Here is a 14,930-nt window from a genome sequence, read left to right as displayed (position 1 = left end):
TTATTTTCTCTTGTGTAATATGAAACATGAGCTAACAGTCTTTGTCTACTGATTTCTAGGAAGAAATTTGACTGAATGTTTCACCACCTTTTGGCTGAAATAAGATGGTGCTTCTCTATAGTTAGTTTTTTTCTTTTTCTTTTAGAAAAAAAAGATACATTGGCAATAATCAGAGGTTTAGGCTCTTTTTTGAGTCTCTCGATTTATGTGATAACTGTATTCCTGAAAATGTGTAGGTACCTGACCTAAATCTTATATCTTGGCATATCACAACCTTATTCAAAACGAAACAAAAAAAGCCTTCAATCACTTCATATGGCTTATAGAAACAAGTTTAGATTTTTCATTTGAACATTGAAAGGCCTGTATAACCAAGTTCTTCACTTTCCTTCTGGTTATTGTGGGCTACCATTCCTCATAAAAACCCTCTATTATTAGCCTCCTGTGATATACTCCCTTTGTTCTAATAGCCCTTTTGCATTCCTAAACCTGGAAGTTTCTACTTTTAAGAGTACCTTCTTTCCATTTTCTGCCCACGAGAGATCTTGTTCTCTCCAGGTAATATTCCCAGTCTAATGTGCTCTATCCTTTTAACTTTTATTATTGCTGTTGTTATCTAGTTAGCATTTGCCGTTTGCTTTCTTATTACTGTTTGACTTTGTATAAATTTTGTGTATTTAAAACAGAGATATCAATAGAGTGCATATAAGGGCATATATTATGTTAGTCACACGGAAATTACATTTTAAATGCACTAAAGGATTTTGTGATCAACCCTGTGATTTATCTCTTAGTCACTTGTTTTTACAATGAAGAAATGATCTATAGGAAATAATTAGTGAACATGATCCTGGTCCATTCGCATGATCTCATTAAGAACGCTGTTGATACTGATTTAGAACATTTTCATGAAGATTTTTTAAAAATGGGAAAATTGGCCTATGAATCAAGTTATTGTTGTTTTCTGTTCCTGGGTGACTGAAAACGCTGTGTTCTGACAAGGATGGAGAGTCGGGAGATATGTACATCTAAGCTCACGGTGCTCAGACCATGCCAAGAGCCAGAGCCGTCTGATGGGGATCAATCAGGTTCATCCTGAAGACTTGCTGCATTCTGACCCAGAAGCACGGAAGGAAGATCTGCAGAACCAGCACTGACCCTGGACTGTGCTAGGACTGATACCTACAGTGCTCTTAGGGTAGACTTCTTGGTGGACGTTGAACCCAGCAGCAGCAGAAGTCCAGGGCATCAAAATCAGCAGTAGACAGGACCTGACTACCCCATCCAAGAGTGGAAAGGAACCGGGCAAAGCTTGGGCCTGGCATAGAGAACTAAATGAGGGATAGAGACTAGGCATTTAGGTAAATCAGAATACTTGTAACTGTGAAGAAATACTATCAGTCCAAAGACATACAAAAAGAAAAGAGTAACGCACAGCAGATAGAAGCAGAGGTTCAGGGTGGCGAGGGGGGGGGAGGGGGATAGATTGTCCAAAAAGACAATTGTACCATATTAATAGCAAAATGAAAAAGCCACACGATTATTTCAAGAGATACAACACTCACGTCTATTAAAAACATTTTAGAAGATGATGGAGTGAAAGTAGGGATTTCCTTGAGTTTCCCCCCTAAACCCCTCCAAATATTTGTAAAAAATGACTCAACAAATTCTAGAGTAATAGAACCCACAAAAAGACAGAGTGAAACAAATTTCTAGCTCAAGACAGTGTGGAAGGTTGACATGTTGCACCAGTCAGAGAGAAGAATGCAGTTCAGGGTGGGCTGAGAGAGAATTTAAAACAGAGTTGGCTGAGAGATAATTTAAAAATTATTGGACTACCTGAAAACCATTATCAAAAAAAGAGCCTAGACATCATCTTTCAACAAGTTATCAAGGAAAAGTGCCCTGATATTCTAGAACCAGAGGGTAAAATAGAAATTTAAAGAATCCATCCTCTTGAAAGAAGTCCTAAAAGGAAAACTCCTAGGAATATTGTAGCCAAATTCCAGAGTTCCCAGGTCAAGGAGAAAATATTGCAAGCAGCCAGAAAGAAACAATTTAAGTTGTGTGGAAATGCAATCAGGATAACATAAGACCTAGCAGCTTCTACATTCAGTTTCTTCTTTGCCTATTTTAATACCTTTAATTTCTTTTTCTTCTCTTATTGCTAAAGCTAACGTTTCTAGTACCATACTGAATAACAGTAGTGATAAATGACATTCTTGTTTCACCCGTTATCTTTTTCTAAATGCATATAACTTATCTCCATTACATATAATGCTTGCTGAAGGTTTTAGGTAGATGCTACTTATTTTAAGGAAGGCATCATTTATTTTTAAGATTTCTAGTTTTTTTTTTTAATAGGAATAGGTATTGTATTTTGTTAAAAGGTTTTTTTTTTGCATCTCTTCAGATAATCATGTGGTTTCTGTTAGTTTTATTGTTGATAGGATAATTTATGCTGATAGTTTTCCTAATATTGAACCAGCCCTGCATTCCTGGTATAAATTCTGCTTGATCAAAGTGTATTTTTGTGTTAAGTTGCTATAATTTTTTTCCTAATATTTTATTTAAAATTTTTCCATCTATATTCATGGGGGAAATTGGTCTATAATTTCCTTTCTCTGTTTTGGCTCTTCATGGTTTAGGTATCAATAGTATATTTGTATCATAAAAAGAATTTGATAGAACTCTGCCAATTTTCCCAAATAGTCTATATAGTATTGGAATAAATTGTTCTTTAAATGTTTGATAGAATTCATTTGTAAATCCATCTGATCCTGGAGATTTTTTCCTAGGGAGTTCATTGATGGCTTGTTCAATTTCTTTTTCTGAGATGGGGTTAATATTTTACTTCTTCTGTTAATCTGGGCTATTTATATATTCTTGTAAATATTCATCCATTTCACCGAGATTGTTAAATTTATGGGCAATACAATTGAACAAAATAGTTCCTAATTATTGTTTTAATTTCCTCTTCATTGGTGGTGAATTCACCCTTTTCATTTTTGATACTATAATTTGATTTTCTTTTTTTAAATCAAATCAAAGTTTCATCAGTTTTATTGATTTTTTTTTCATAAAACCAGCTCCCTGTTTTATTTGTTAGTTCAATAATTTCCGTAATTTCAGTTTTATTAATCTGTTCTTTGGTTTTAAATATTTCTAATTTGGTATTTAATTCAGGCTTTTTAGTTTATTCTTTTTGTAGCTTTTTCATTTGCATGCCCAATTCATTGATACCCTCTTTCTCTCTTTTATTCATGTAGACATTCAGAGATAAAACTTTCCCTTAGAACCGCTCTTATTGTATCCTATAAATTTTGGTATGCTGTCTCATTATTGTCATTCTCTTGAATGAAGTTATTGATTGTTTCTATGATTTGTTGTTTGACCCACTCATTCTTTAGGTTTAGATTATTTAGTTTTCAATTAATTTTTAGTTTCCATGACCCTTTATTACATATAGTTTTTGTTGCATCATGATCCTAAAAGGACACATTTAATATTTCTGCCTTTCAGCACTGGATTGTAATGTTTTTATGCTCTAGTACATGGTCAATTTTGTGTATCTGTAAGGTCTACCATATCTACCTTTTCTAAAATTCTATTCACCTCCTTAACTTCTTTCCTGTTTGTTTTGAGGGTAGATTTATCAAGTTCAGAGACAGGGAATATAAGGTCCCTCACTAGTATAGTTTTGCTGTCTATTTCTTTCTGTAACTCCCTCACGTTCTCTTCTAAGAATTTGGATGCTATACCACTTTGTGCATATATGTTAATAATGATACCACTTACCCATCTCTGGAGCCTTTCAGCAGGAGATAGTTTCCTTTCTTTTCTCTTTTGATTAGATCTATTTTTGTTTTTGCTTTGTCTGAGATTAGGATTTCTACCCCTGCTTTTTTTACTTCAGCTGAAGCATAATGTATTCTGCTACAGCCTTTTATGTTTACCCTGTGTGTATCCCCCGTTTCTTATGTGTTTCTTGTAAACAACATATTCTGGATTATGGTTTTTAATCCATTTTGCTATCTGCTTTCTGTGTTATTGCAGAGTTCATCCCATTCACATTCATAGTTATGATTACTATCTGTGTCTTTTTTTCATCTTATTTTCCCCCGTTTATGTTTTATTTTTCCCTCTCCTACTCCCCTTAAACGAGGTTTGCTTTAGACCACTGCCTTCCTCAATCTTTCCTGCCTTCTATCAGCCCCCCTCCCTTTGCTTTCCTTTTTCTCTTAGTACTTCTTCCCTCCCTTCTAATCACCCTTTCCCTCTTCTTTACCCATTCCACTCCTACTGCCTATAGGGCAAGTTAGATTTTTATACTTAACTGAGTATGTTATTCCCTCCTTGAACCAAATCTGATGAGAGTAAAGTTCAATGCTCATCTCCCTCCCTTCTTTGCCTCTGTTATAATATGTTTTTGTGACTCTTCATGTGATGTTATTTTTCCTTTTCTGCCTCCTCCTTTCCTCTTCTCCCGTTACAATCCCTGGGCACCTTTAAATTAGCTTTTTTGTCATCTCATTAGTTAATTTATACCCACACCCTCTGTCTGTGTATATCCCTTTTAAATGTCACAATAAAGATACAGTTCTCAAACTTTACAAGTATCATCCTCTCATGTAGGGATGTAAACAGTTTGCCCTTATTGAATAACATGTTTTTTTTTTTAATCTGTTTACCCTTTTTTTGCCTCTCTTGAGTCTTGTATTTGAAAATCAAATCTTCCATTGAGCTCTGGCCTTTTCATCTGGAAGTCCATTATTTAATTGAATGCCCATCTCCTTACCTGAAAATTTATGCCCAATTTTGCTAGGTAGTTGATCCTTGGATGTAATCCAAGCTCCTTTGCCTTATGGGATACCATATTCTAGGGCTTCTGATCTTTTAATGCGGAGGCTGCTAGGTCCTGTGTGATCCTGACTGTAGTTCCAGGATATTTGAATTGTTTCCTTCTGGCTGCTTGCCATATTTTCTCCTTGAACTGATAATTCTGGAATTTGACTACAATATTTCTTGGTGTTTTCAATTTGGAATCTCTTTCAGGAAGTGATCAGCGTATTTTTCCAATGACTATTTTACCCACTTGTTCTAGGATCTCAGGGCAGTTTTCATTTATTTTTTTGGAAGGTACTGTCTATGCTGGTTTTTTCATCATGGCTTTTATGTAGACCAGTAATTGTTAAATTATTTCTCCTGGATCTATTTTCCAGGTCACTTGTTTATCCAATGAGATATTTTATATTTTCTTTTATTTTTCATTCTTTTGATTTTGTTTGACTAATTCTTGATGTCTCATAGAGTCATTAGCTTCTATTTGGCCAATTCTAATTTTTAACAGATTGTTTTTCTTCAGTTAGCTTTTGTACCTCCTTTTCCACTTGGCCAATTTTACTTTTTAAGGAGTTTTTTTCCTCCAGTGAGGTTTTGTACTTCCTTGTCCATTTGGTGAATTTTACTTTTTAAGTAATTGTTTTCTTCAGTGAATTTTTTTTTCCATTTTGTCATTTGTATTTTTCAAAGAATTAATCAGTTTTTCTTCTCCCTCTTTAATTTGAATTTTAAAATTCTTCTTGTGCTCTTCCAGGAATCCTTTTTGGGCTTGAGATCAGTTCACATTCAGTTTTGAGATTTCAGATGTCTAGATGGTGTCAATGCTATTCTCTTCTGGGTTCCTTTTTTTTTTTTTTTAATCTTCCCTGTTCCTGTTCCCATAGTAATAATCTATGGTCTTTGCTTTTTACTCATTTTGATTGACTTTTTCCTGGCTTTTACAGTGGATCTGGGGCAGAGAAGGGAATCTTGTAGTGCCCGATCTGAAAATATATTGCAAAATAATAATCATCAAATCTGTTGTATACTGGATAAAAGAAATAGAAAAGTTGATCAGGGAAGGAAATTACATTAAAAAAAATCCAGAAACAAAGTAAGACAGTGTTTTGTAAGCCCAAAGATTTTACCTGCAGTTAACTATTCACTATTTGACAAAAGTTTTTGGGAAAAGTGGAAAGCAATGTGGTTTGATTAGGTTTTGATCATCATTTCAAATCACATTTCAATTGATGCATGACCTAGTATATAGAGCATCATTTCATAAATAATTTAGACGAATAGAGAAGGAAATACTTTTTGCAGCTGTTAATTGGGGAAGACTTGTTTTTTTGAAGGATAATCAAGGGAGACAAAATGGACATTTGATTATATAAAATTAAAATTTTAAAATTGAAATCAATATATGTAGAATTAACTGGAGGTAAGTGGAGAAAAATCTTTAGAACATGTTTCTCTGGTGTAGTCTCATTCAGGACATATAAGGAAAATATATAAGATTGAGAGCTATTCCCCAATAGATAAGTGGTCATAGGATACAAACATTCAAATCTCAAAGAAGTCTAATCTAGCAAAAATCATGAAAAAAATGCTCCATTCCGATATTTAGAGAAATACAAATTAATTACCTCCAATGTTCTACCTTATACAAAATTGACAAAGATGATAAAAATGGAAAATAAGAGTTGTTGTAGTAGCTTGTTGGAGGACAGAAACAAGTAATTTGAAACCATCTGTAATGGAAATGTAAATTTTAAAGATCTTCCCTGCCCCTAGGCTAATGTGCACCTGAAGCCTGGGGTGGGAGGCTTGTTTTTCAGTAGATACTTCCTGATTGGCCAGTGAGTCAATAAGGTTGTTACATTCTCTGAGCCAGGAGAAGGCTATATAAGCCCTGGTGTGTAACTTTGGTTTGGGACTCACTTTGAGAAGTGTTCTGTGATTTGATCTGAATTCTGGGAAGCCGATGTTGAGAGTCCCCCGGCTTTGAAAAACCCAGAATGTGGAAACCCAGATGTTGACTGGGTATGGATGTAATGGTTGGACAGTTTGGAAATCTGTCTATTTGATGTTTCTGTCTTGATAATTATGCCTGTATACTTTGAGGTTCAGGGTGCTGACCTTTTCTCCTGAACAAGGTAAACGATATATGTCTGACTGATTAAAGTAAGCTTGTTAACCCATTTTGAGTTGCTTTCCTTTAACAAAGCAGATCCAAGAACCTGTGTGAGCAGGCACCCTGGGGACACTGGGGTGCTTGCTGCTACACCATCTCAAAAGTTGCTAAATAGTGCATGCATTTTGACGTCTTGATATCTCTATTAGCCATATACTCCAAGGATGTCAGTGATAGACACAGTTCCCTTGTATAAAAATATTCATAGCAGCTCTTTTTGTTGTAGCAGAAACTATAAACTAAGGATATGTCCATAAATTAGGAAATGAATGAACAAATTTTGACAAGGTAGTTCAATGGAACAGTTGATAAGAGTGCTTGGACCTAGGGATAAGAAGATTTGAATTGAATTCCAGCCTGCTCTTTATTTTATTTTATTTTTTTTATTAAGCAATCGGGGTTAAGTAACTTGCTCAAGGTTACACAGCCAGTTATTTCTGGGTGTGGTGCTGAGTATCTGAGCCTGGATTTGATCCAGGTCATCCCAACACTGGAGCCGGTGCTCTTACTCGCTGAGCCTGGCTGCCCCTAAGCAATTGGGGTTAAGTAACTTGCTCAAGGTTACACAGCCAGGTGTTTCTGAGTGGGTGCTAAGTGTCTGAGCCCAGGATTCGATCTCCAGGTCATTCCAACACTGGAGCCAGTGCTCTTACTACTCACTGTGCTACCTGGCCACCCCCCAGCCTGCTTTTTTGCAGCTGTGTCATCCTCTACTTCAATTTCTTCATCTGTAAAATGGAAATGATACTAGCATGTGTTTAACAGAGTTCTTTTAAGGATAAAATAAGATAACATCTGTAAAGCAGTTTACAAAACTTAAAAAGTGTTATTTAAATGGAAGGTATAGTTACATAATAACATCCTAAGAAATCATGACATTGCTGTATTAAGAACCTTTTATCCATACAATGACCCACTAGAACTCCATGAAAGGGAGGGTATAAATAGGATAAGAGCTTAAGGGGAAGGGAGGGCCAGATCATGTGAACATTTCTTGTGAATGGAGCAGTCTTCTACATATTTGTAGACATCTGGTAAGGAACAAGGAGATAAGGAACATTTGATTTAAAGATCATTACTCTATTAAATACTCAGAAATTAAAAAGACGGAATAATTCACTGCAAATTCTAATAACAGTTTGTAATACTGGACCTCAGGCCTTCATAATGACAGTCACTTAATATTATTGATATATAGTATTAATATATTTGATATATAGTATTTTAGACATCTTTCATTTATAGGTTATTTAAAATCCTAGTATTTGGTTTCTGGATCCAAGTATTTTTTTTTCCCTTACAAAACATCCAATAAAGTCATTTGCGTTATCTGGTAATTTTATTCATATCTTCCTTTAGTCTTTTTTTATAAGCTTTTCTCTGTTGATTTAGTTGTTCAAGGAGGAGGAATTAGAAGAGAAGTCAACCATATAACATGTGCTAATCAAAAAGATATTCTATATAATCACATAAAGTTATTGGGATTTTTCCTTTGTGATTATTTTAATTCTTATAAAATTAACTTGGTTTAAGTTACTATTAAATTTGATGGTGAAAATGATGGAATTTACTCCAAAAGAAAATAATAATCACTGAAAAAATAATGGTGTTGACTGAATTTAAAGTTTAAATTGACACATTCATTTTTATTTTATTAAATCTTTATTGTTTTTATGGAATCCTACTATGTAACCAGAAGAAAAAATAGGTAGTTAAAATAAACCATCACAGGAACAATATCTTACAGTTTATGAAGTACTCTTTTTAAAACAATTTTTTAAATTTAATTTCGTTTTCAACATTCACTCTTATAAGATTTTGAGTTTTACATTTTCTCCCTTTCCTTCCCTTTCCAGTCTCCCCAAGATGGCATGCAATCTGATATAGGCTATATATGTTTTAGAACCAGAGGGGAAAAACCCTGAGAAAGAAAAAAGCAAAGAAAAAAAAAGAGAGAAAATAGTACACTTTGATTTGCCTGCAGACTCCATAGTTCTTTCTCTTGAAGTGGATAGCATTTTCTATCATTAGTCTTTTGGAATTATCTTAGATCATTGCATTGTTGGTCATTGCACAATGTTGCTGTTGACTGTGTACAAGGTTTTCTTGGCTCTTCTCACTTCACTCAGCATCAATTCATGCAAATCTTTCTAGGTTTTTCTGAAGTCTGCCTACTAATCATTTCTTATGGAACAATAGTATTCCATTTACACTCATATACCACAACTTACTGAGACATTCCCCAATTGATGGACTTACCCTTACTTTCTTGTGCTTGGTCACCACAAAAAGAGGTGCTATAAATATTTTTGTATATGTGGGTCGTTTTCCCATTTTAATTATATCTTTGGCAATACAGACCTAGAAGTGGTTTTGCTAGATCAGAGGGTATGCACAGTGTTATAGCTCTTTGGGCATAGGTAAATTGTTCTCCAGAATGGTTAGATCAATTCATGACTTCACCAACAATATATTAATGTCCCAATTTTCCCACATCTTCTCTAGCATTTATAATTTTCCTGTTTTGTCATGTTAGCCAATCTAATAGGTGTGAGGTGGTATCTTAGAGTTGTTTTACTTTACATTTCTCTAATCAGTAGTGATTTAGTGCACTTTTTATATGACTATAGATCGCTTTAATTTCTTCCTCTGAAAACTGCCTGTTCATATCCTTGGAGCATTTATCAGTTGGGAAATGACTTGTATTCTTGTAAGTTTGATGCAATTCAATATATATTTTAGAAATGAGGCCTTTATTAGAATCACTGTCTGTAAAAATTGTTTCCCAGCTTTCTCCTTCTCTTCTAATCATTGTTGCATTGGCGTTGTCTATGCAAACACTTTTCAATTTAATGTAATTAAAATTATCCATTTTGCATTTTATAATGTTTTCTCTCTTTTGTTTGGTCATATTCCTGTCCTTGTACCAATTTTCTAGGGTCAGTGTTCTTTTCTGCTTTTTTGCTCATTTTGTTTGCTGATTTTCTGACTTTTAAAGTTGATCTCTCCACTGGAGCACAGGGGGCACTATCCCCTGCTTCTTGTGCTGGGATCCAGGGGCCTGGTCACTTACTTTGTTTGTTGGGGCATCAGATGCTGGAAGCTGGAGGGAGGTTATCGGGGACTGGAAGCTTGCCTGGTGCAGAGCTGGCATCCTAGTGGTAGTGGCTGACATATGCTGGGCGTGTTTCCCTTGGGCTATGGAGGTCTGGCCACTGGGAGATGCCTGCCCTCCAGAGCTGTCCTGAGGCGGTCAGCTGCTAGAAAATGCCTTCTCTTAGGAAATACCCTGTAGCAATAGTGCACCACTTTTCTACACAATCAGGAAGTTTGTTTCATTGTTGAAATCATAGACCATCATTGCATGTTCTTATTTGACTCTACTTTTAAGAAATTAACCCAAAGTTTGTGCTTTATATTAAAAGTACTATTACGCATTTGTTGTACAAAAAGGTGAAGAAATAATTAGACTTTGAATGCAAAATAAAATCTTCCTTTAATATTGAATTAATTATTATGCAGTTATTTAAATTTTTGGTGCTCTAGGTTATAGAGGTCTTAACATAGTTTAGAAATTTACTGTTCCATTTATGCACAAATATTAGGGATGTTTATGGTTAGAAGAGGGCAAGACATCTTTTTGAATCATGGTGATTTCAGAATGGAATATATATTTCTGTAATAGAAGTCGTTGGCATTACTAACCTTGTGAGGATAGTGTATGTACATTCAAATTAATGCATTAAAAGTATTGCAATTCTAGTTCTATTGGATTTTTTATAAATAGGATATTTGGCCCTGCCAACATAAAAATCTAAACCAGAAAAATCCAAGAATGTTTAGTTTATTTTTAAGTGTATGACATTCAAGTTATCATCATGATTGATAGTGCCTTTGTATAAATGATCCTGCTCAAATATATCACTTTAATAAAATTCAATAGCATCTTTGGAGAATGCCATTGTATTGTTTTCAGCCTTCAGCAGAATGCCTTATAAACATAGAAGTAGTTAAATGAAACTAGAAAGGGAAAATAGATTAAGGATTTTAGAGTGTATCCCTGCCAAACAAAACGGTTTAAATTTCTTCCAGAGAACCTGTATTTGATTGAAGTAAGCATAACTTTTTTAACCCACTTAAAATACTGTCCAAAAATAGTTCCCTTCATAGCAGTAATATTTTCATCACACTGTTTTTGGCCAATTAAAATGCCTGGTCACTTAGATATCCTGGGGTCTAGTTATTTCTTGATCTTAGTAAGGGGAAAGTGGGGATGTACCAATGGAGGATGCCAACAGAAAATAATGTGTTTGTTTTATTATTTCCTTATTTAATACTTTTTCTTGAATAATGTTATAATTGTAAAATTCCTCTGGCTGAGTTTTTTTTTTAACCTTTATTTTCAAAGGTATAAACTCTTCACCCAGACTTTGAAAAACATTGAAGAAAGTGAAGGTGGTATTGATAAATTCTCCAAAAGCTATGAAACATTTGGAGTCCATAGATGTGCTGATGGTGGTTTGTATTGTAAGGAATGGGCTCCAGGAGCAGAAGGAGTGTTTCTTACTGGAGATTTTAGTAAGTACTGTTCATTAAGTGATTGTAAAAGCAACGCTTTTCTTACCTCTTTTACAAAAGCAGCATGTATGGATTTAAAGTGCTTAATTAAAGATTAATTTATAGCATCATAAGATCATACATTTAGAATTGGAAAAGGCCCTCATTTTACAGATAAAGAAATTGAGGTCCAGAAAAAGTAAGTTAATTTATTCAGAATCCTACAAATATTTGAACTCAGGTCTTTTGAGTCTAAATCTAGTGTTCTTTTCATTGCATAACACCACCTTCATTTATTTATCAACAAGTTGTGAACAGCAATTATTTATGAAGTACCTGCTATGTGCCAGGCACACCGATCCAGGTGCTGGGAACACAGGTTTGAGAATATTGTCTCTCTAGAAGGAATTCCTTCTCTTTCTTGCATATAAGAACTGATGTTTTCATAATATAGTGAAAAACAGTTTATTAAGTATTTACCTGCATGTATTACAATGGTGGGCTAATTAAACAGTCTTTGAACCAAGAGCTGGCCAGAAGCTGGCTGTGGCTTAGAGGTAGGTTGAACATAGAAGACAGTATAAGATCCAATAAATTGGGAAGGAAACTGTGTGAGGCACTCTGCTAAGTGCTGGTATGCAAATGTCGGCAAAAAGAAATCCATTCCTTGCCCATAAGGAGCTTACATTCCATTGGAGGAGAACATCATATACAAGAGAGCTGAAAAGCAGTTGAGGGGTTGAGGAAGTGGGGAGAAAGGAAGAATGGAGGGAGGAAGTATCTTAACACTGGGAATGGTTTTGAAATCCAGAAAGTCAGAAATAAGGTAAGGAGAAGAATGAAGGCAGGCCGGCCTTGCCTTTTTACCATCTAGAGAGACAGGAAGAACTCACCATTGAAGAAATAAGGGGTGGGTCGGTCGTGCAGAGGGGTATTCCAGGGTGATAGCCTGTTCCAGGGCAGAGAGGTGCCAAGACCTGAGGGGAGATCCAAAGTGATTCAGTGTTCAAGAAGCTGTTTGGAACTGTAGCAAGTTAGGACCAGGACCAGGAGAATGGGAGGAAATTTGTGCCAGAGAAAACAGTGCAAACTCTGATAAGTGGACCTGATGCCCTTAGACATTCCAAATAAGGGTGCTTGGGTTGTGGGAGGTTGGGAATGATGTATAAGCCATTTTGAGATCTGGTAATCATGGACTGAAGCCAGATCCCAGTGCTTTCTTGGCAAAACAGAAGATCTTCTGGGTCATTGTACAGGAAGACCAAGTTTATCTGTGCATTCCACAGGTCATTGAGAGCTGCTGCTGTGGTTTGTCAGGCATGTCTCCATTTAGGATTTTCTTGGCGAGCATACTGTAGTGGCTTGACATTTCTTTCTCCAGCTAATTTTACAGATAAGACAAATGGGGTTAAGTGATATGAGGTATAAAAAAAAATATTGTTTCCACACAGGTCCAGAGAAGTGTGTTTTCTTTTCAAAGAGCTAGCCTCTTTTTGCAAAAACAATTCTTAGAATAAGGGGAAAACCAGTCAAAACTGGGTCTGTGGTTAAGATAAGGTAACTAGGTCAGCCAGGCTTTAAGTATGCATGTTTAATTGTTTCATGAATAGTATCTTCTCCTTCCTGGGAGGAGCTAAGGTGATCTATGGGGGCATATATGGAGGGAGGGGAATCATGACAAAGGGAAACATGAAGTAGGCATGCCAGGAAGTTGTCCACCTCAAAGTACTCTGCCAGTGAGGAAATGAGGGAGGGTCATCACATTTTGGGACAGGGATTTACGCTGCAAGTTTTCGCCTTTGATGTGTGTTGCTGTGCAGGCAGTGTACCCATTTCTTGCAAGGATTGTAGAATAAATGAGTTTGCCTCATCTACCTTGGGAGTCTTTGAATTTCCCTTGGAATTTTTATAAATAACAAGTAACTTGCCAGGGTCACACAGCTAGTAGCTGGATTTGAACTCAGGTCTTCCTGATTCCAGGCCTGGCACTCTATCCATAGTGCCATCCAACTGCTCCAGAGAGAGCTACTGCAGGAGTTGACTAAATCAGTGTTTGGGAGACTGTGTTTGAGGGCTTTGTAGGAGAGACCAGCATTGTTTTCAACATTAACTTCGACATCAACCTTTCAGAGCTACAGTAGGGACTAAAATTAACTCCTGATTATGGAAGGTGACAGAGATGAGCTGAAACCCACATGAAACTGAGGTATGTTGGGATTCAGTGACTCAAGAAGGAAATGAACCATTGTACCTACCGTTTACCCCATCTAGAGTGGCAACAGCATCTGTTCTACAACGGGAACCAAATCTAATTGCTAAAACAACCAACAGTGCCAGAGGCTCTGGCACAGAGACCCAGCCTATGTACTGAATCTAAAATATGAGTGAATAGAAGAAGACACCAAACACCATGAAGTTGTAAGAACTATAGAACTCCCAAGAGACAAGCTCAGAAGAAAAAATTAATTCCATAACAAATATAAGCAGAGCTTCAGAGCAAAATGGGGCTCCGATAGAGAAGGTATATAATAGTAGTTGGATGAAATGATAGAATAGATAAAAAATGAAATTAGAACTGAAATAAAATCTTTGGATGAAAAAATTGAAATGTAGGAAGCCATACTTAATTAGCAGATTTCCTGAAAGATAGAACGAAGCAATAAGAATTAAAGGACTTTCATGAGACAAGAAATATTAGCACACAGTAAAAAAAATTGATAAAATAGAAGAAGATATAAGGTATCTACTCTCAAAAGTGATTGATATGAGGGGCAGCCAGGTAGCACAGCGAGTAAGAGCACCAGCTCCAGTGTTGGGATGACCTGGAGATCGAATCCCGGGCTCAGACACTCAGCACCCACCCTGAAACACCTGGCTGTGTAACCTTGAGCAAGTTACTTAACTCTGATTGCTTAGGGACGGCCAGGTGGCTCAGTGAGTAAGAGCACTGGCTCCAGTGTCGGGATGACCTGGATCAAATCTGGGCTCAGATACTTAGCACCACACCCAGAAATAACTGGCCGTGTAACCTTGAGCAAGTTACTTAACCCTGATTACTTTAAAAAAAAAGTGATTGATATGGAAAACAAGTCAAAGAGATAATTTTATCATCATTGGACTAATGAAAAACCATGACCAGGTGAAAAATCTGAATATTAAGAACATTGCTCATATAGATTAGGACCAGGGGAATATGTTAAAACCAGAGTAAAAATGGAATCCACTGGTTACCTTGTATAAGAAACTCCAAACTTAAAACATCCAGGAATGTCAAAGCTAAAAAACAAAACCAAGCACCCATACTGCAGGAAACACACACACACACACACACACACACACACACACACACACACACACA

At 36.0% G+C, this 14,930-nt stretch overlaps 1 protein-coding gene across 1 annotated transcript in view; it reads left to right on the top strand.

Annotated features, from left to right (window-relative positions):
* Window positions 1–14,930, top strand: part of GBE1 (1,4-alpha-glucan branching enzyme 1) — a 272,631-nt gene that overhangs the window by 38,840 nt on the left and 218,861 nt on the right. The window contains exon 2 of the mRNA XM_069093902.1: window positions 11,424–11,593. Within this exon, the coding sequence (XP_068950003.1) occupies window positions 11,424–11,593 (170 nt within the window). The remainder of the gene's footprint in view (window positions 1–11,423; window positions 11,594–14,930) is intronic.

Source organism: Petaurus breviceps, unplaced genomic scaffold (assembly GCF_028583685.1).
Source record: "Petaurus breviceps papuanus isolate PSGF00001 unplaced genomic scaffold, PetGlider_PUasm1.0 213, whole genome shotgun sequence".
In the NCBI taxonomy this organism is placed as follows: domain Eukaryota; kingdom Metazoa; phylum Chordata; class Mammalia; order Diprotodontia; family Petauridae; genus Petaurus; species Petaurus breviceps.
Note: the sequence above shows the minus strand (reverse complement) of the source record. Positions and strands in the feature narration are given on the sequence as shown.